Source organism: Oreochromis niloticus, linkage group LG18, assembly GCF_001858045.2.
Source record: "Oreochromis niloticus isolate F11D_XX linkage group LG18, O_niloticus_UMD_NMBU, whole genome shotgun sequence".
Lineage (NCBI taxonomy): Eukaryota > Metazoa > Chordata > Actinopteri > Cichliformes > Cichlidae > Oreochromis > Oreochromis niloticus.
The window spans coordinates 15,742,748-15,766,277 of NC_031982.2; the positions used below are offsets into that span (position 1 = coordinate 15,742,748).

General features: G+C 38.8%; 1 protein-coding gene across 7 annotated transcripts in view; it reads right to left on the reverse strand.

The window, feature by feature from the left end:
* tnr (tenascin R (restrictin, janusin)) overlaps positions 1-23,530 on the reverse strand; it is a 196,039-nt gene that overhangs the window by 87,872 nt on the left and 84,637 nt on the right. For 6 of the 7 annotated variants that reach the window (XM_025900162.1, XM_025900161.1, XM_025900164.1 and 3 more), the window contains one exon: positions 17,935-17,987. Coding sequence is in view for 3 of the 7 variants with exons in the window: in XM_025900160.1 (XP_025755945.1) it covers positions 17,935-17,987 (53 nt within the window). In the remaining 4 variants the exon portion in view is untranslated. Of the gene's footprint in view, positions 1-9,191; positions 9,313-17,934; positions 17,988-23,530 lie in introns of all 7 variants that reach the window. The other variant, XM_025900163.1, reaches the window with a different exon arrangement.

Genomic DNA, 23,530 nt, shown 5'->3' on the forward strand with positions numbered 1-23,530 from the left:
AGTACTTTTTCTTTTTTTAAAGGAAAAACTGCTGCACCACATGATTTTCACTGCCATTTATTCCAAGTGGAAACAGCTCTGCTTAGATCACACCTCTTGCTGATTTTAGCCCTTATTCAAGCATTAATTGAACCTGTTGACCCAGTCTGTACACTGAATGTATAATATATTCAGGTGCCGTTATATTATTCATTCTTTAGACGAGCTTGCAGACCAAGTTAACAAGCATGTTTGTGTAATAGCATAGCCACTGACGGTAGGAGAAAGAAGACCCTTTGTTTTTGTTTTTTTAACTAGATCCTGATGTGACTGTGTCGTGACTCTCACACAGTGTAATGTGTCAGAAAAGTTTTTATCTGACTAAGAAAGCTGTGACTTTCTTTCATCTATGAGGCAGCTTTTTTGCTTTTTATCCATTCACCAGACTGTATTTCACACTGGTTAAATGAAAAACCTGGGAATACTCAGTTTTTTTTCTATGAGATATGAGGTGCTATAAAACCAAAGCCTATTGTTTCCTACTGAAGATTTCAATCTTTATAATATATGAAACATACATTTATCAAAAAAAATAAATAAATCCTCTTTTAGTTGTAAGGTTTTACACATCAGGACATGAGAAAAAAAAAAAAGACAACATATTAAAATAATGTAAATAGCATGTTATTTTTTACTTATTAAGAACTGTGCCAAAATGCAGAAGCAGTGTGTGAAAAAAATGAGTGCACCGCTTCTGCGAAAGTAAAAGCAATACGCTGAAAATCTAATGTTATGACAGCATAATAAGAAAAAGACTGAACTGAAGTGTGACTTGTATAGAAGTGTTGCCAGGAAAAAACCTCATATCTAAGAGACCGAAACTAGCATCACTGGCGAACACAGCTCACTGTTCGCTAGTGGTGCTACTTTCAGTCATTATGCAAATGTGCTGTTTGAAAGTTTGGGAAAACCTGCAGTCAGCTGAGACTGAAGAAGTCACTTGGATGTCCTCTGTAATAGACATTCGTATTTGTTCCATATCTTTTCACTTATTTGAGCTACCCTGACGTGTCCTGATGTGCTCAATAGTGAACATCCTGACCTTTCCAATGATATCTCATGTATTTGGGTGGCCTCTTTCCTGACTCCAAACAGGAAGAAATCACAAAAAAGTTGAACTGAACAAAACTTTTTTCCTTGGTTCTCAGACAAGCTGGGCTGTGCCTAGTTTTTTTTTTTTACATGCTAACTCTTCTTCTTTTTAGTCTCTGTTAATAATAATGTTAATAACAATGTTAATTCTGTTAATAATAATGATACATTGTTATATGTCATGTCTTATTGTTCATTTGAAGTTCTTTATTATGTCCTGATATGTAAAGAACTAAAAGATGGTAGTTTTTCATAGCAAATATTACTTTTGTTAACAGGAATAGAAAACATATTTTTCTGATGTCTATTTCCACCCACAGATTCATATCCATTTATTATACATGGATTTCAAATAAACAGTTTTGTACAAATGATAATGAAACAACACGTCGCCCAAGCCAACACAGTAGCTTCAGAATAAGCTGTTGCTATATTTAGGTAGGTAGCTGCAAACACTCGGATGTACTTTTCCCAAGGATTATTATTGCTGGTTTTAGAAGATGTTGTTTGGTTATTCAAACTGCAGATATTATTTTTTTAAAACATATTGTGCTTAACATTGAACTTTGATGTCAACAGACTTACATAGAGCCCTACAGTGCTGTACAGCTTATTCTTAGTTTACACTGGAGGTGTGAAAACCTGTCTTTCTATGTGGGAAGCAACAAAAAACACAACAGGTTGTTATTACCACAACAGTATTAACAGCCGCTGTAAGCGCTACTCCCTGCCTCATCCATTATGATTCCCTCACCGCGGATGAGTGAACCGAGCCATGAATTGTGCGAGTGTTGTGCTTGCAGCTCTTTACTGAGCGGATAGCAAAATTTACAACGACTCGTGGCGTTCTTGCTCCCGTGGGTTTTCTCTTAAAACATGTTGCACCACCTGCATTTACACTTGATGGAGCGCCTTGTAAGGTTCTGGATGAACCCACTTTTTTCATAATTTATCTACATGCCAGTTATTATTTTAGGGGAAAATGTGAAAGATTTAAAAAAGATGAAATATTAGAAATGATAAGAACAAAAGGAAAAAGGGGGGAAAAAAGAGCGTGCACAGAAAGAAATAGCATGCTACAAAAATAACACGACGTAATTACAGACAAGAGTGAATGAAAAATGATTACAGGGATGTAATAATGAAATAAAACAAAACATGAGAACCGACAGAAGAGGGTTCAAGAGATATGAAAAAGAAAGTTGAAGAGAAGGAGCACGCAGCTGAACAAGCCTCTCTCATCCAGCCAGCTGCACCATGAAACGGGAAGCAGCCACTGAATGCCTCACTTCCCACACTCCCCTCACGATCATAGAGTCTCTCAGAAAAAAAAATGTGTGTGTAGGTGTGTGTATCTGTGTGTTTTAGCAGTTAGGGACCCACAGGAGATTAACATCCCTGTTGGATTATGGAAGGGATGCGTACTGGAAAGCTTCATTAACTCTGCATGTGTGTGTGTGTGTGTGTGTGTGTCTGCCGCTCTCATTCCATGGCCACGGGGCTTTTTAGACTGTTGCCTCCTGAATAAGTGTTTGCTGTCTGCCCTGTATGTCTCAATCTGTGCATGTGGTCTCCTTCGTCTGTGGAAGCCTCCGGGGCTTCACGAGAACAGATAAATCAGCCCTGGGAGCAGTTGACTGTCACTACCCCTTTACAGCAGTCCAGAGGAGGACAGTGAAAGTGTTTATGAAGCAATCGCCTTCTGTAATCCAGCTGCAATGGTGATCTCTGGGGCCTCCCTAGCTTATAAGACACAGAGACACATCGGCGTAGAGAGACACTGTGATCAAGTGCTGCCTCTGCTTTAAGGTGCAGCAGACTGGATGTTAGACTCGGGCCTGAACTGCTATCAGGGGGCACAACACATCCATCTGCTGAAATGTTGCCGGTGCTCTTCAGCATCACACCGCTGCATTACAACATGGAGTCGGTGAAGAGAGGATGAAGGCGACAACTTTTTTTTCCCCTGACTTTTCTCCCCCTCATGATTTTATTCACCTCATTCAGAAAAATCACCTTTGCTCTATCCCGGTCCATCTCCTCTCTTTTGCTTCTCTCCTTTGTTATTATCTCCAGTTGTCACTTTCACCATCTTCTTTTATCTCACTAACAGGGATTTCATTTTCTCTCTTTCTCTGAGGATTTTCTTTATCCCTGAAAGTCATTTCTTCCGCACTGTGAGGTAATTCCATTCGTCCGGAGATGCTGATTTTCAGACTGAAAGCCACATGCTGTAGAGATGGAAAAACTGACATTTCTCTCCTCTGCCATCATTTATTTCTTACTCTCTTTTTCTGGAAGAACCCCTGTTATCCCCTCCTGGCTAACCCTATGGAAGTAAAGCCATAACCTCCATTTGCACAGGTTAATGTGCAGCCACCTCAACATGAACATAAAACCAATACCATGCTTTCTTGCGTGGGTGATCGCTCATTTTCTCTCTCTCCCATCTCTCGCATTCCTTTATTCCTTCTCCATCCTCGCATCTGCTTCTTTCTCCCTGTGTCTCTCTCTCTCAGTCTCCCTGCTTCCCTACCTTCTAAATTGGACTCAGGCAACATCACGATGCTTTTCTCATTATTCCCATCACTCCGGCCAAATTGCCTTGTCTTTCAGGACCATTGGGCTCTGTTCATTGGCTGCTCCTGCAACCAGTCTTTCCCCCATTTCAGGGCTGTTTCAGAGCAAAGATGGGACCAAGAAATGGATTCAATTCTACAGCAAATAATACAACCTCAGGCCACTGATGACTGTGCGCTCCACACTGCACACAGTGATCCATTTATCAAGGAACGTGTAAACAAATGTTCACAGGAAGAACTGTGATAACATGCAGTGAAGAAAGAACTGCTGCACAGTGGTTGTTCATCTGAAAGCAGTGTCTTTAGTCTGTGTCTTTCAGTCTTCAGTCACTAATTTGTTTCTGCTAATTAATAACTATCAGCCAAATACAGGGCAAATACAACAACAATAGGCCAAGCAGAAATCCCAGCAAGACTTTACTCAGAAAAAAAGTACTACAGAAGTGCGAGACGAACATTTAGCATTTGAGGTGCCGGTCTGTGATAGGTGACGCGTGCTACATGAATTAAGGACGGGCGTATTATCGCCGGCTTTTGTCATAATTTAGAGTGTACACTGCTTTGGAAAAATGGTTATAGTAATAGTAGTTCTATTCTTGAATCATCCTGAATGATTAAAGTCAACTAATGTTGATAGATGAGAATCAACAGACCAAGTGTTGTTCAGCCTGTGCAAGCTCTAGCCTCACTCTCCTGTTGTTAGCTGAGAGGAGTCACACTCAGAGTGGTCTGTCTGCTTCAGGTTAGGTTATGTGGTCCATTCAGAGATACTCTTCTGCATACCTTGGGAATAACGAGTGGTTGACTTCCTGTTGCCTTCCTATCAGAGATCACCTCTGATCTCTTCCATCAACATTTTTCTTTTTCTGATCCATTCTCTGTAAACCCTAGAGATGGTTTAAGTGACTTTGAACCATGCTATGTTGGAAATCAGTTGAATGAGCTTTCTTCCCTGTTCTGCTGCTCAGATTTAAATCCAGCAGGTCATCCTGACCATGCATACTTGCCTCAAATGAGTTGCTGCCATGTGATTGGCTAATTGGCCATGAGTGTATGTACCCCATCTAGACTCCTTTTGTATTTAGCTTATATTCAAACGTCGACTTGTCTTCTCTCACTTGTTCAGTGTGGTAGAAAAATAGTTTGTCTCACAAATGAGACAAATTGTAACAGTTCGACGGAAAATGAGACAAACTGCAACAACAGATAAATCCTGAAACAGAGATAAAAAGAGAACAGGCACAATGACAAAAAAATAAAAAAATTCAGGCAGATAAACAGTGGAAGAAAAACACAAGCACAGAGTCGGTGAGGAGAAACCAGATAAAAAATAAATAAATAAATAAATAAATACTGCATAGACACAAGTGGACATGAAAGAGATTCAGAAAAAGGGCACGGGGGACAGATTGAGCTAAATGGACAGACTGGACGGGTGGACGAGCGTGAGAGGAGAGTTAAAAAATTTAGAGTGAAGGAAAATGCTTAAGTCCTTTTGAGTTCAGTCAGCTGTGAGTCGGGAGAATGGAAAAGACTTCTTTTTCTCTTTCACTGTCTGCTGCAGCCGAATACCCACTTCTCCTCTATTCTGCCCTGATACAATACATGGCTTTTAGCAAATTCATTTTCCATCTCAGGGCTGCCCACTGCACATTTTTGAAAAGAAATAATCATTTATTAAATAAAAGAAAAGACATGAGGGCAGAAAACATAAATATACTACGCCAAAAGCTGCCATGCCTTTTTTGGGGGGTATTTTATGCATGCTAGGTGTATATTCTCTTTCGAAAGCAGCACTCATTTACATTTTGTCACTCTTCTATGTGGGACCTGCACAAAACACATCAAACAGCCTGTCATTGCCTGAGTCCGACATGCATTTGTACTCCTCTGCCTCTCTTTCCCTCCCTTTTCACTCAATTCCCTTTCACTATCTTTTTACACAGGCATGACCTAAAACAAAACAAAAAAATGGACAAAAAAAAAACTTCAAAAACCTCCTGCCTGTCACCTCATGAGCTGTCATCGTCTGCTGGTCCAATTCCCTTCTTTTCTGGTAAGCCATTTCTCGCCTTTCATCTTCCCCTTTCAAAGGCTTTTGTTTCTTGTGGGGACAGAAATGACAAACACTTTCTGCTGTACCTTTCATATACAGTAAATAGGTGGGAAAAAAGTCATACTCCTCCCACCTGTGCTATCTGTTTCTCTCTCGCTCTCTCTCCTGTGATTTAAGGTGGGTTGAAACGCGACACAAAACGCAGCAACAATCCAATATCATAAGCTGTGCAGAGACGATAAAGCAACTACGAGGGATCAGAAGGATTGACACGTTCTTCTGTTGCAGCTGTCTGCTCGATGCCATGACAGCGAGGGAAGAAGTGCTCCTGGCGCTCACTAGGGATTGGATTCAATTACTAAATAAATAGCTCAATGGCGGAGAGCCACAATAAGTGGTTACTTTAACGCCGAAATAGTATTATGTTTCATTATTATGACTATCTGCTTGTATTTGTGCAGGCATTGTCACACTTTAATAAAAACCTGTTTCTAAATGTAGCAAAGGCATTAAAATGGAGAATGTTTCATGCTAAAACAGGCTTATCAATGACACTGTGATTTTACGCTTCATTCTTGTTTAGTTTAGAAATATTTTGTGGTAATAGCCTATGTAATCTGCTACACCTGTCACAATGAGCTATGTGAAGTGTTGAGAAACCACGAGTAGATGAAAAAAGCATTTATTGCCGATTAGTCCTAAAGAAACACAAAGTTCAAAATCTTTTGATGCATTATGGACACAAGATCAGAAAACACTGGAAATACACTGCCATCGACACACAGCTATGTTAACGATACAATGAACAAAGGAATGGCAGGACTATTTACACACACGGTGATGGGGAACTGAACACAGGACGGTAAATAAGACACAGCTGAACACAATAAACAACGGGCCAAGGGGCAAGAAAAACATAAAGAACATCTATGGACATAAGGAACCCAATCCAAAAACACCAAAAGGTAACCAAGAACACAAACCTAAAGAACAGAATCAACATAAAACAAAGGATATACAACTCTCAAACAGAAACTCCAATGAAATACATCAAATATAAAATCGAAACCCAGGACAATGGCCAAAAATGTGAGGCCTTAGATTTTGCATTCTGCCTGTGAAAAAATAAATGAACTATACCTGTACTGCAAAACAAGATCGACATACCCAGGATATCTTTCGGTTGTCTGGATTCACCCAGTTAACCAAGTGTTAACCCAGTGTTTCCTGATCTAGGTGTACACACACTCACATAAAAAGGCATGGCACTGGCAGTCACATTCATTAGCGCACCGGCAACCGAGTGGATGATTTTATAGCAGAAGAGTAAATGATAATATTAGAGAAATATGAAGAGGTTACACACAGACTACAGAATGATAATAAAATAGCTGCGACAGATAAAAGACAAGCACTACAGTAGTAGTAGCAGCTTAGCGTTAAAACACTGTATGAATGTGTGCGCACTTTAAACATTTTAGTCAGTAAGTCTGGAAAAGTGCTACTGTATTACTGAAGCGTTGCCGATTTGAAGACAGGAAGAAAAGATGTGTTAGCAAACTTGCATACTTTCAGTTGAATATCACAACTCTATCATGGAGTCAAGAGAGAATCTGATCAGTTATAATATAGTATTAGTACACAGTATATAATCGTATTCTGTTCAATTAATGTTTAAATTTGCATAGGACAGCTTTACCATTCAGTCTTTCAGCTGCAGTCTCAGTGGTGTTTAATGGTCTGACAGGAAGTAAAGAAAGAAATACAAAGACAGAATTTAAATCTAGGCTGAGTTTAGGTGTGACTGATATAAAGCCCACAAGTTCAAATAGCTATCCTGATTTATGTATTAATGCTTATACAACAACAAAATTGTTGCAAACAGGAAAAAAATAAGGAAAATCTGAACTAGAAAGTCTGTATCTTACTGATGCTCATCCAGGAAACACAAAGACATCAGACGCTATGAAAAAATGTGTACACTCCTGCTATCCAGGTACAGCGGTCCGAGGAATCTTCCAGGAATTTTGGTAGTATTGATTGGTCAGAAGGTGGAGGTGTCATACCTGCTGATCATTAATCTGGAACCTAAACTGATCCGAAACAGGTTACGTTTGCATCCAAAGTTACCATCAAAGGTTAAGAAGGCAAGCGAAAATCATCGAGGAAGCACTTTTATGGAGGGAATTTGGGGTTTCTACATACAGAATCAAAAATGCTGTCAGCAACTAAAAAACAAATAAATAAATAAATAAAATTAAGATCCCCTGCTGAAGTTGAAATTTATGAGTTTATAAAATTATATACTAATTATGTACTATATTTATTGGAAACAATTATTTAGGTTTAAACCATTTAGGTAACAGCTATCCCCATGAACCTTGCATAACTGATTGTTTGTATTATTATTTTTATCATTATTATTATTAGTGGTAGTAGTAGTAGTATTAGTATTAGTAGTCATAATTGTAGTAGTTGTATTACCACTGGTAGTAGTTTTCTGCTTTTTTCCTTTGTTTAAATATTCACCATATAGTGGTTCTATAGATACCACTCTTTATTTTTTCTCTGTAAAGGGCTAACCTGGTCCAGTACTGACTGAGGTCAGGTTGACTACCAAATATAAATTATTTGGATGGACTTGACTTTTATTACTGAGTCAGGAAAGACTGATAAGCCATTTTATTACTGGTCAATCTGAAGAGTTACAGACATGAAATGTAGATAAATCATTTGATTGTCAAGTCCTTTGACAAATCAGTGCCATTGTTCAATATCTTCTGGTATAAATCTCCAAGGATTGCTTAAAGAAGCTGCAGGATTGACTTCATTCCTACCCCCCGTTAATAATCTCATCAATCTCTATCTCTAAGCTTGCTCCTATTGAGAACTGGACGTTGCGTGCCTTTACTGGCTACCAGTACAATGAAGAAATTGTATTCATTACCCTTAAGCCAAATCTTGGACTAGAGCCCAGCTGTATATGAGCTTTTAAGTCCTTGTGAGTATAACCATGGCTTGAGATCCTGAGGCAGTACTGATTTGGTCATTTCATGGTCTAGACAAGACTAAGAACTGTCAAGCTTTCTTCATCAGAACTGCAGAAAACTCTTTGAATAACATTTCTGATGAGATCAAGTCAAATTTTGTGTTTTGTTTTGATTTTTTTGTGCATTTGCAATTTAGAAGTGATATAATATGTTTAGTTGCTCATATAAATAAAACATAGACAAAGAAAAACAGAGCAAAGCTTGCAAATCATTATCGTTATTAAGCTGCCGCTTAGTTTGTCTGGAATTTATTATGTCTATAAATCACAGCGAAGAAGAGTCAGGTATCACAATCGTATAATAAAGGAAATGTCAGCTTTTTTTCAGCGGTAGGGACAAACTGTTAAGACATCCAGTATTGATCGAGCTTACACAAGGTCAAATTGAAGATGCCTTCAGTATAGAGGAAGGTAAGGTCAGATTGAACGGGTCATCTCAGCTACATCTCTTTTCCAGGGCATCAGATTGTGATGCTTTGAGTTCCAGGAATAGCCTGGTGAGGAGAAGACACAAAGGTCCATTTCATTAGCAGAGAGCCTGTCACAGTGACAGACTGCTCGAAGTGTTTTAGCAGCCTGGTCTCAACACAGCAAAAGCAGAAATAGAATAAAATCTCACAAGTAAGGTTACAGTTAAAAAAGAAAAAAAAGCTCCAGTTAAGGAACAGTAGGTAAATTGACAATCCTTTGGTATGAAACCTGTAATGATCTTAATTTCTTTAATTTCTCCTTCCCCAGTGTTCAGTAAGAGCAGAAAAGTGCTACATAAACACCAGGCAATTTACGTTTCTATGTTTACCAACGCAGCGCTCTATGCTTGCGATCTTCTAAGTTTATAGTTTGAAAATACATATTTGTATATAACGGTTTTTAAAGTTACATTAAAGATACCACAAGACCACATCGGTTTGTGTACTATGTTTTAGATATGCAGCACTTTCCCTGCAGGGTTCCCTGCAAGGTTATTTGACATTGATTCAAAGAAATATGAAACACAATAATCATGATTTTAAATTTTGAATTCCCACTGCTATTTTGCTCCAAACCAAAGTGTAGGGTTATTGGTTACATTTTTTTTCACTGTGTTGTATGTACTAGCTAAGAGCGTAGAGATTGCTATACCATGTAGATTGTATAAAGAAAAGACCAGCAACAAACTTGGAAGAAATTTCTAAGGCTGTGCCCACCCACCTTTCAGAAAAATAACACATTTCTGTTGCTTGTAATTATGATCTCATTCTACATCCAAATTTCCCCTTGTGGGACAATTAAAGGATTATTCTTTTGGTTATTACCCAGAACTTGTGACCAATGGTGAAGGTAGGGATGTAGGTCAACAGGTAAATTTACAGATTCACCTTTATGCTAGGTTCTCTTTTCACCACAATAGACCAATAAACACAAGATACTTATATACTTAAACTCGTCCACTTGGAGGAGCACTTTGTCTCTAACCCAGAGTGTGCACTTGTTTTTTCTGATGAGAATCATGGTCTCAGGCTTGAAGGTACTAGTTCTCCTTCCCACTGCTTCAGACTCAGCTGTGAACCACTCCAATGTGAGGTGGAGACCACATTGAAGCTAAAAGAATCATGCCATCTGCAAGTAGAGACAATATCCTATGCCCACCAAGGTCCATATAATTTATGAACAGAACTGGTGACAAGGGGGCTGTCAGAGTCCAACACCCATCGTCTGAATCATTGCCAGCAATATAGTGCAAGCTCTCATGGCAGTTGTTCAGGAACTGACTGGAAATGGTAAACTATGGGACAGACATTCCATACTCTCAAACCACCCATCAAAGGATTCTCTGAGGGATGCGATGAAATGCATTTTGTAAGTCCACAAAACACTTGGTAGACTTGCTGGGCAAACTCCAATGCATACATGAATTTATTTGAGATGATAGAGCTGGACCAGTGTTTCACAAAGGGAAAAAAATGTTTCTCTTGAATTCAAGGTTTGACTAACACATAGGCTCTCCTCTCCAGTACCTCTGTGTATATCTTTCAAGGGGGGCTGAGGAGTGTGATCCTCCTATAACTGGAGCACACCCTCAGGTGTCCTTAAAGATGGGAACCACCACCTCAGTTTGCCAATTCGGAGGCACTGTCCCAAATCACCACATGCCATCGCAGAGGCATGTCAACCAGTATAGCACCACAACACCCAAGGTCTTTGGAAATTCAGGGACCCTGTCACCAAGGAGTTGTTTAACTACCTCACTGTCCTCATTCCCAGTGATGGACGAGGAGCTTCCCCCGACATTCCCCAACTCTGCTTTTTCTACACAAGAAGTGTCAGTGGGACTGAAGGTATGCTCCAAGTATTCCTTCAACCAACCAAATGTATCCTCAGTTGAAGTGAGCAGCACCCCTGCTGGACTATACAATGTGTTAGAAGAGCTTGGCATTCCCCTCCTCAGTCTCTTGACATTTTGCCAGAATTGCTTCAAGGCCATCCGACGGTCTTGATCCATGGTCTCACTGAACTCCTCCCACACCCAAGTTTTTGTTTCAGCTACTGCCAGAGCCAGACTCCACTTAGAATGCCAGTACTGCTCTTTAAAAACCAAAAAAAACCCCCCAAAACTATGGAATTAAATGTTTACCATACTTTAATAGTTTAGGTTAGTTTTATTATTTACCTTTTATAGATATTAGGATTAAAATATTTATGTTAGTTATTTCTATGCAAAAAATAAAACTGCAACATCCGAGGTATGTATGTATATATAGTATGTATATACCTGTTATATAGAATCCACATGCTAAGAGACATGTTTAAAAAGGTGCCAGAAACAAGTGAAGCTTTTGCAAAACTTAAGGTAAAGGTTTATTTTTTCCAAAAGCAGAAACTTAATCAAAAATAAAACTTTTTTGAAAGTCAAAGAAAGTCTAACAGATGCTCATCCAACCTTAACTAAAAACCAAACAGAGGAGCTTAGAAGCTTAAGCATTATCCCAAAAAGCCTAAAGATTCAAAACATTCTGGGTCGACATTGCCACATGTAGCACTAATAACAAACTGAGTATTCCATTAACATCAGCCTTTGGCTGTTTACCCTCTGTTTGAGACTGATGGTTGAATGGTGGGCATCATTTTACAAAGGGGTTCTTGATGGGCAAACATTGCAGTGGGTGGTCTTCTGTTTGAAGAGGAGCACATGCAAATGAAATGGACTGCTGAAGCTGCATGTGAACATGTGTCATGGTGTGCTGAGGGGCTGACACTGGAGTAGCACCTCACTAAGGAGTGGAATTTGATCAAAGATGGGCCTTCTGGCTTATTGTGGCACACTGCATTTATCAAAGTGCCCAGTGACTGAAAAAAACAGTGTTGGTAGCATGCTGCTGTGTTTCCAAAGCATAAAACATGTATTCTTTGACTTCCTGGTTTGCCTTCATTCATTTTTTAAAAGCTGCACTCTTGTATTGCTGTAAAAATGTTCAGATTCTTGAAAATCCTTCAGCAGTTTCCTCTGATGTTGAATGCAGGTCTGGAGGTCAAGACTTTCACGCTTCGCTTTCCTCTTACATGCATGAGCCCTTGGGGTGGCCCATTCTAGGAAATCGGACATTTGCCAAGAATCATTTCTTCAAACCTCTTCATGCTTTTTTTCACCCTAGCTACCATGTCTGAATGCAGCATCACATATTTGGATGTACTGTTGACACAGTTATAACAGTTTCAAGCGGCACAGTTCCAAACTCCCACTTTTGTCTTTGCATGCACCTCTAAACACTCTTTCTGTGGTGTAAAAAAAAAAACATGTAAGGATTAAATCTTTTGACATCACATGCATGATTCGCTTGATGCCTTTAAATGTCTTTAGCGGCTTAGATTACTTTGATCTGTGCTGTCCACATTTCATGGAAAGTGCACCAAAATTTGAAGCAATATGAGCACAAAAGTTGGGATGGCAGCATCTGCAGTTGCTCAAATGAGCCAGTCTAACAGAGCAACTGCACCAGAGTATGCTTTAATCAAACCAAACCTGCCAAGTGTGCACACATCCATGCTTTAGCATATTTTACACATAGTCTTCCAGTATTTAATGCAGATTTGCAATTGTGCAGGAACCCACTGACTCAATGAAATAGCATGTTATGTATTAAATGTGCATTAAATATTTTCAGGCTGTTCCCTAAAAATTCTTGGATACTATGAATTATACTTTGACAGTGTTTTGCAGTTTACAGTGCTATGTGTAAATACAAAAGAGGAGAAACGCATTAGGGACAAGATGCATAATCCATCATATTTCAGACTGTGTCTCAGGAAAACATCAGTAAAATCTTAACTCCCTAGATGCAGTCAGTGAAATTCATCTGCTGTCACTGGAAGCTGAAAGAATTCAAAGATTTAAAAGTAGCTCTCCAGGCTCTGCCTATCCTTATGCTGCAGTTTACAGTCTTCTGTTACGTTATGTTTCATGTGATTTCCCCTGTCATGTATTCACAATGTTTACTCCCCGTAGTGGAGATGCACTCCCACATTGCTGGCACATTACAGTCACTCCAGTTTGACTAGTCATGGCAGTGCAGTCTCCAGAGACGATTTTTATATGACCAGAATCAACTTTCTATGCTGAATCCATCTCCACGCTGGATTTCTGTGTCCTGTCAAACAGTTCATGTGTCTGATCATATTCACCTATATGGAGCTTTGCAGAATGCCTCTTTTTGGAAGAAGGGGCTGTATTTGTCTGCTGCTTTTCTGGATGCCCACTGTCTCCCAGTGCTGGTGCAATAATCAGGACTGACACAGGCACAGAGACCATAATCCCCATTGATTAGAAGCCTAAGATCAAAGGCTTCCACTGCTGTCACTCTCACCTCGTCTCCACTCTGCTTAGCCTTCCTCTTTGTCTACCATCCCTCTCTCCATCTCTTTTGATTTTCCCTCTCCTTTTTGTCTGTGTATATGTTTCTCATGTTCTGGGCTTCAACTTGTTATTCTCCTGCCATTCAAGCCTTCGTGTCGCCTTCTCATCCGTTGTCTCTCTCTCAGTAGCTGCTCGACATGCTACTAATACCCAGAGGATAAGCTCAATCAGAGCACTTCAGTCAGAATAAACTGGCTCCCTCTGAAATAAATTTTGTTTCTGCATGCTTGACCACATGTTTGCTAGCTAAGTGGATTCAAAATCATGGCTGCTGCTGCCTCTTCTCATATTTAATGACTGCAGGAGTAATCAAACTGTTTAATCAGTCTAAAGGTTGCAAAGAAAGCAGCAACAAAAATTGTCAATTGCTATTCCACTATCATCTTTTTTGCCTCCTCTCTTCCATTTTACTCTTCTTTGCTACAAGTAATTGTTCTCTCTCTGCTGCTATCGACACTCTACAAGTGTTCCATTACGATGATAAAGAAACTATTCTTGGCAAGTTTTCCCTGGTTCCCTTCAATTTTAAGCAATATAAAATAAATCAAGTATATACATCTGCATTCTGATGTGATCATTTGTGTCAGTCTCAACAACATTATAGTCTATTGTCATCGACTGGAGTTTCTTGGAGTTTAAATTCACGCTTGCTATTAGATGCTCTCTGGCTGCTTTATGATTTCTTTGTTCTTAGTTTCATTTATAGTTTATTTTTTTATTCTCATTTCTCTAATTTTTCTGGTTCCTGGTTGTATTTATTGTATTCTAGTTACATTTTGTACCTAATGAGTTGATTACTTGCCTCTGTGTTTCCTTCTACTTCCTCCCCCTGTGTTTTCCCTCCTGTTAAGCACACACACGTTCAGTGTTTCAGTTCTCATTGAAATTCATTTACTGTTTTATTTTGGTAATCATTTGTCTCCTGTGTTTTACATTTAGTTTAACTTCCTCCCCAGTCATTATCCAGATTAGTTTCTGCTGTGTCTTGTTACTCTCCTTCCTCCAATTCCCTGATTTAACAGGATTAAAACTAAAATACGGTATTTCAAAAACAGTAAAAAATAAATGAAAACTACTTTTATTTACTTTTGTGAAAACTACATATTACCAACCCACAATGAAAAAGAATAACTAAGTCCAAAAAAAGAGAAGGAAACAACCAAAGAGAACAAAAAAAACAAAAACACAGGCTATTTAAACACACACATAATGAGAGATGGAAACAGCATCACTAAGGCGGTAAAGCCTGAAGAAACATCCATTAAAAAAAGAATCATCCTGAAATTTAAACAATGATTTAATTATACTGACACATGTTGATCTGATTATTTCTAGACTGAAATAGTGCTTATTCAAGAGAAGTGCTGTATATCTCTGTCAATTCAAACCAACACTTTTTGCAGTCCTTCGAAGAGGAGGTCTATACATATAGGCAGGCAGGAAAGGTCTTCTCTTACTTCTGTGCTACCTAAACCCGAATTAGCCGAGCCTCCCCACGCACCGATTTATAAAAGCAGACAAAAGAAGACAATAAAGACACATCAATAAAGACTTCCACAATGTTCAACTGCTGTTTTCATATAATCAAGACAATGACACAGGATAAGTAACACTAGAACCAAGGGACAGAGAACAAACAGCTGCCAGAATAAACAGTACGCCACTAAGTAAACACATAGACTACGTGATATTTACTTCATATTGTTCTTGTGTCTGCATTTCAGTCTATTCTTCTATCCAATTGATGACAAAGTCAGAAACATTCGAATCTCCAGCTGAAAGACTCATGTCTGTCCTGATTCTCAGTCACAATGAAAAGGTTCACATAAACGTTAAAACCACAAGATCAACATTGCAAGTAAAAATAATTTCACACAATAATTTCACACTGCAAAAATATACTTTTTTCTTCTATATAACACAATTAATGTGGCTCCATACAGAAGTAACTCGTGAAAATACTGAACACTTTATTAACCTGCAGTTAAAATGAAAGATTAAATTAAATTATGTTGAAGTGATTAATATGCACACAATAATTACTGCTGTAAGGACTGCCAGAAAAAATATTATGCATGGTGTGTAAACTGTGAAGCTGGTCCTAATCATAATCCTGTTTATGCAACTAATAGATTTACTTTATTATCCGGAAAAAAAATATATTTTTGTTTGAAGTACTGGAGCTCAGGACACATCCTACGGACACCTGCTACATTCCTGATAATCACTGCCTGAAATTAAAATCTGTGCAAGATATCTCCCCAGTTCAGTGTATAAGCAGTGTAGGTTGTGTTCCTATTTTGTCCCAGGGCTGAAAATTTAATTAAGTGATAAAGATGCTAAAGCTGTTTAACCCATGTGTAATTACACAGAGCAGTGCATCGTAGTCCCAAATCAGAGAGTGCGACTCAAACTTACATATCATCACTAAGGCAGTAACATCTATTTATAAAATTATATTAAAATACGGATACTAATTTACGTTTACTGCCATGTGTATGATCTGTATATTCTGTATAGACTGGAAAAATGTTTATCGAAGAGTGAAAAAGAAGTGCTGTGTCCCTCGCTGTCAATTTAAATCAACACTCTTTACAATCCTTCAAAGATGAGATCTATACATGAACATGAACACTGGCATCATCGTCATCCACTTGGGTAGGTTACATCGTAGTCTCTGTACATAGATTTGCCCAAGAAGTTTAAATCAGCTGTAAGAAGCAAGAATCAGATGGAACAGTGTCAAGAAACTACTTAGCATGTTGGAGTCTTAATGGAATTAACCTGGTGAATTGCTGTACCAGCTAAGAACAGCTATGCGCTACAGCCCACAGATCGTGGCTGCGGCTTCTCCAATCTGTATGTTGAAGTATCCTTGGGCAAGCTACTGAAAGTTACCATCAGAGTGTGAGTGTGTGCATGAATATTAGGCAAAATGCTTAAAGGCACAGAATGTCTTCCTCCCTTCATCCCAACCGGTCACGGCAGATGGCCGCCCCTCCCTGAGCCTGGTTCTGCTGGAGGTTTCTCTCTGTTAAAAGGGAGTTTTTTGTTCCCACTATCGCCAAAGTGCTTGCTCATAGGGGTCATATGATTGTTGGGGGTTTCTCTGTTTTCTTTGGATTATTGTAGAGTCTTTACCTCACAATATAAAGCGCTTTGAGGCAAACTGTTCTAGTGATTTTGCGCTGTATAAATGAAATTTAACTGAATATTGAATTGAATTGAATGAAGACGTTGAAAGTACCCTGTGTGTGTGTGATTGGGTGAATGATGCTTGCAGTACAAAATGCCCCAATAGAGAAGTAAAGCACTAATATAACTACCTAATACAAACTTAGAGATACTTGATCTGAATTTATTACTTGTGTACATTTGTTATTTATGATACAGCAATTAACCTGAAACTGACACTGAAGCTAAATAAATAACAGACACCTGACTGAACAAGTCACAATGCCAACATCTCAGCAATCTGCAGGCAGAAGAACATTAACAGCTGATTGCATGCTCTCTCATGCATGTTTGCAATAGATGACTTTCTGTCAGAACCTTTTCACGCCTGCATGGGAGCAATTAGAAATACTGGCCTATACATGGGGGTTAATACTGATGGATCAGATGGTCTATGTTTTTATCTTGGTTTGATGATCGCTAGCTTTCTGTGTTTGTAAAGAATATAGATCATTTGTATGCAACACTCTGTGTGTGTGTGTGTGTGTGTACTTGTTTAATCTTTGTGATGAGCAAAAATTGGCCCTATATTTGTGGGGACCAACAGTCACTTGTGGGGACCAAATGCCAAAGGAATTAGGGGAGGGCTTAGGGTTAGCCTAGTGAAAGCATTATGTCAATTTGATGTCCACATTAAAAAGTGAAAACGAGTTTGTGTGTGTGTGTGTGTGTGTGTGTGTGTGTGTGTGTGTGTGTGTGTGTGTGTGCACCATGTGATAGAAAGCTGACAATTCATTTGTGTTTCTATTAGAAAGCCACTAATGGTGATGAATACATACATGGAAATTAGCCCAAGATGAGGGCTAATTGTCTGATTAGATGTGCTTCAGGTTGATAGATTCACAATAAGTCCATGCACATAAAGCAGTCATTAAGGAACATTAGACCATTAAATTGAACATTACACTATAGCCAGAGGGAAAAATATGGATGTTCATTAATGTGTCTCGACACGTAGGTGAGTGCCTATGTTTGTGTATGCGGACGGTACCTTCTCTGTGAGGACTTTGTTCTCTTGTAGCCAATCTCCCCCTGACTCTGCACCTGTCCAAGAGAGGGGAACATTAAATTAGCATTAGAGCAATTCCACATTTGAATCGCTTTATCCTGGACTTAAGAGTTACAGCGCTCTCTGGAGATGATTTGAAATGCAAATTGCTCAGTTGTAAAGATGCACAGGCATTAGCACTGCTAACACTGCAGAGGTGTTTATTACGCCCACGTACTACATAACGAACTGAGATGTATACAAACCACAGGTAAAGACATGCACTTCAGCCTTCTTAAGTCATCTCTGTCTCTTGTAGATTGCCAGTGTCTATATATACTAAATTAGCAGTAAAAGTCAACACATATATTGACTGACAAATAAGTCCTGTCTATGATGCCTCATTTATAATGGCAGAGTAACAGTGGGACACTGCAATGATACTGAAGACACACACACGCACAAAAACCTATAAACATCCAAACAAAAGCTTACACAGGTATGTATGTACACATCCCCTTGCTGAGAAAGAACAGGCCAATATCAAAGCTATGTATCAACAAGGAAGACAGAAAAAGGACTTGTTTGCTTTCCTCGTTTGGTGTACTGTTGAGGTTTTTTTGTTGCAGCAAACCTCCTGAGGCACAGTCACTCAAATACATACACATGCACCCACACAAAACACAAAATCCGAGCCCTGTTTGCTCTAGCGGGTGTCTCACTCACCCTCCGAGACACAAAATAGCATGCTCTGCTGGCCGGAGCTCCTTTCAGATTAGAGCAGTTGCAAATTCTCTGAAATTGGTGTCATTTTCACTTTGGCTTATTCCAGCAAAGAAGGTTGATTAAGTAAACAAAAGAACTAGACTCCTCTGTTAGTTCTTCAAACATTATAAGCGGGAGAGATATTCATCTCCATCTGTGCTCTTCATGAGGGAAATAAACATGCAAAGTCACACTGTTTACAGTTCTGCAATATTATTTTCAAATATATATATATATATATAACAATATGAAATTTATTATGTGTTTGCTACTTTGTATGCAGGATGAAGCCTCTGCTTGGTTGATAGGATTAATGTGTTAGCACATGATTGCTTATTTATTTAGTAAAAAGGAATTCAGCGTAATACTTTTTTCAGGTGTTTCATAAAAACCCCTTTAATATTCAATCTATCTTCACTCATACATGTGAAAAAATGTCTCTGTCTTTAGCAGCTGAACACATCTCTATCTGTCCACCATTTGGTCACTGGTCTGCCGTTTGGAGCTGGTTTATTAGAGCAGTTTTGCTCACTGCTGCTAGAAATGACTCTTAAGGAGAGCAGTGAGTGAATGAAAAAAGATCATGAGCTGAAAAACAGGATACAGCAGAATGAAAAATGGCTGCGGTAACAAGAAAAAATATTTAACTAAAAGGGAAATAAGAAAGCAGAAGAGTCATCGGTTCCAGATGAGCGTAGCTTACCCAGGTGACACTCGGTGGACCCTACCACCTACCCTTAACTCCTCTTTATAATGTTTTTTGCCACTGGAAGAAACACTTGACACATGACTTTGTCTAGACTGTCTAGATACCGTTCAGTGACCTCTGGCAACCTCCTGCCAATCAATTTACCTATGATTTCTGAAAATGTATAGCCCTTGCCATTGTTGGTGAGTGGCTGCTGTCGTTGGGTGAAATTAGTTGCAAACAGGGTTTTGCACAACAAAATCTCCTTGGTTTTGATTTAGTTGCTATGCAGATACTGCAGCAACCTATAGTGTTACTCCCAAATGTCAGCAAACACATGCCAACTTTCAAATCAGTTTTTGGGTTTGCTCATTTCTGTTCTGTCTTTATTGTTTGTTATTCTTTTTTTAATTTAAATTTTATTAGTTTCATCATTAGTTTTAGTCTTTTTCATTATTCTCATAGGGAGGGCATAAGCCAGGGGCAATATTTATTTAAATGAGTATAGGTATTACAATAAAATAACAAAACTGTGAGCAGTTGATTTGCAATCTCGATGATATCATATACCATGTTGCAACCAATTTCACGTAGTGACAGCAACCTCCTGCAACCACTCACCAACCAGTCAGGGAATACACATTTTTCCCTATCTATCTATCTGTATATATATATATATATATATATATATATATATATATATATATATATATATACATATACACATATGATTTTTTTTTAATTAACACTTTATTTTTCTTTTCAGTACACCCCTCTTTCAATTTGCTGCAGTTCAGTAAAAGAAACCAAACAAACAAACAAAAGAAACCACAGTGTGTGATTGCAAATCAAAAGTGTAACAATGAAACAATGATTGCACTCAAAAAAAAATCAAAGCCTATTTATAGGTCTTGGGAGAACTACAGCATGTGTGGAAAATGTGGTATAAGGTCCTGTGCTGCTGTAGAGGAAGCTATGTGACAGTCTGGGGTTACAGATAACTAATAATAAAAAAAGAAAGAAAGAAGTGAGCTGACCAGCTTTCAGCAGGTAATCATTTTTGTTGAGACAGCCAGCTTGAGGCCCCAATAACTGCGACTAGCATAAACAGCTGAAATTGGAGGTGTACTGTAGGAAAGCAAAAGAAATCAGTATGTGTGGTAAAGAAGACAATATCTAGTTATCTCTGCTACATGAATCTGCAACATTTCCAGCGACTACTTTGTGCAGCATTGTTTATCCAGTTTGAGCAGACAATGTTGTCTAAATGGAGAAAAGTGGCGTGAGTCAGTAAAAAGCTCTTTTCAGCCCATTTCACAGCATTAGTGAAATCAACATTTCCTTTTCACAGCAGTAGCCTACAGAGAAAAACCACCAAGAAAGTCTCGACAGACCAGAAGTGTTTTGCCTAAAGAAAAAAGTTTTTGCACAGACACATATACACAAACTCATGCTCATACTCTTCAATAATCCACTCAGAAAAAACACAAACATCTCAAAACCTTTGCATTATCATCCACGCGCGCAAATATACACAGGCTTTTTGTGTTGCTGCTGTACGCTGTCCCACTGAGAGAGAAGAAAGTTACAGATGGTCCTGTTTCCTTCCTCAGACTGCTTTGTAGTTGTGAGAGCAACACAGAGGAATGCTTTTGAATGTAAATCACATCATGTTCCCGCAGTTTATTCGCTGGGCCAGCAGCCAGTGAAAAATGCTGTTATTGCAAAAAATCCGAGCATAAATAAACAATGTAAGACAACAGAAATGAATGTGTATAATAAATAATTTGCATTCCCCCGTCTTGGTTTAGTCTCACCAAACAATAGCAGCAAGTCTAAGAAAAAAAGTTGGGGAGAACAGATTACTGATCGGGTTGTACAACTCTTATGAAGTGAAAATGGGAATGGAAATTATAGTTTGCTGATTTTGTGAATTCGTGAAGCTTGGTGCGGAGGCGTAGATCAAAAGGATTTGTGTTTACTGGCTTGTATCACAGCTCCCATCTGCTCTTATTTTATGTCCATTCTTGTAAGAGATGCCTTTAATACAATTAAAGATGAAAAAACATTGGCAATAAAGGCACTCTGCGTAGATGCACATATGGCAAGAATACTGCATGGAACATTTTATTTAATGTGCGTGGCAGCTGCGTGAAGCTGAATTTGTTTGCATCTTTACATTTACCTCACACACTGCCTGCTTAGAAAGAACTTTTGGGACAAACGGTTTTAACTTTGCCTGAGTGCAAGTTGAACTGCCAAAGGAAAACCCCCAAAATTGTATACTTCACAAAGAGTTCAAATACTTTTTACGATTGCATTAACAAGTTTGATTTATCCAGAAAAAGACTCATTTACCTCTGATTTATGAAAAAATAAGGAACACTGTAAATTACCCACTCCTTCACACTCTCTGCGGTCCACTGCCAGTGTATTTTCCCAGGAGGCTTGAAGTTTTAATATCCAAGGTTGTTTTCACACCTGCAGTGTTCATCTCCATTTAATTTCCATTGGTGTGGTTCATTTGTGCAGATGTGAACACAGTAATCGCACTGCGGACCAACTGCACAGACACTTCCTGTAGCCATTAATGCTTCACATTCTGCTATGCAGCAGAATACCGCACATATGCAAAGTACACAAATTGTAGCAATTAGCTCTAAATCTTCCATGAAATAGTCACAAAGCAGTATAGAGTGCTGCAAAGAAAACTTCCTTACCATTGCTTTGGTCGCTAGCAGATTCCTTTCATCTCCAGTAGTTTGCATGGACTCAATGAGTTGTCTGCAAACACTTGTGAAGTACTCGCCAACTGACAGAAAAACTGTGAAAATTCTTACGCAAAATGGAAACGGAGACCATTTTTGAAATCCTCACCACTGCAACGGTATTGCACAATGTTTCCCCTGAAGCCAAATGGCCATGGTTTTGATGCACTTTTTCAAGTTTCTCTACAGCTCGGAGAGTAAAGTGTTTGCAGTTTTTCATGCAAACAATGGGTGACCGCGACCAAAGCAATCACAACAAGGTTTTTAGTGCAGGTCACCTCTTTGTGATCGATTTCACCTGGTGAAAGCCAGCAACCTCAGGCAAATGATTTGCAAATCAGAGGGGGAATATACATTTTTCCCTAGCAACCAGCGGTAACCAGGGTGTTGCACTGGCCTGCAACACTATGCCTGTGTGGCTTGTGTGGCTTTAAATACTAGATAAAGACGCATGTGTTTGTCTCTGCAATATTTTCCATGCAAGATTAAAATCCATACTGATTCACTAAAAATACCTCAAGCAGTTTTAAACTTTGTACAGAATACGGATCTAGATAAAAAATCTACCTTTCAGGCATTTTTTAATATGCACTTAAATTTAAAACATGAAGAACTTAATGTATATTACTGTCTATAGTCCTAAACCTCAACATAATTCTATACCAAAGCCACCCCAGCCACTACATAAATCATATTGGCTTATTGAATTGAGAAAGTATGAAATATCTCAGATGATAGATCGTTGGTATTTAGTCAGGATGGCACACAGCCATTGGTGAATTTCTCTCATATATGTGTGTGAGAGTGTGTGTGTTTGTGAGAGAGCGTGTGTGTGTGTGTGTGTGTGTGTGTGAGAGAGTTTAAGAGAGAGAGAAAGACAGAGAGAGTGAGACAGCACGGTGGAGAAGAAACAAAGAGACAAAGAGAAAGACAGACTGAAAGACATCCTCTGTCCATCTCTCTCATGCACACACACACACACACTACTGTACTCTACAGTGAGTTTAGGTCTGGTGTGAATCAGGCTCGTCTCTCACTGTGCAATCTTTTATCAGTGGACGATCCCATTTCCGTTGTGTTGATGCAGCAGATGGATTCCCTCCTACTAACCATTCATCACCTGCCACACCAAAACCTTTCTTTGCGCCCTTTCCACCAATGAAAAATGGGTTTTGGACCATCTTTTTCCTCAAGAAAATAAGAATCGTTTAACGTGTCATCAAACAGGTTTCATGCTGGATCTTATGAGTTTGAAAATTGTTTCATTTTATTTTGTACATCACAGCAAAACATGAAAAGACAACATGTTGACTATCAGACTGTTTCATTTGAAGTTATTATTTAAGAGAATGAAGTTTTTAAAAAAAAAAACCTGCAA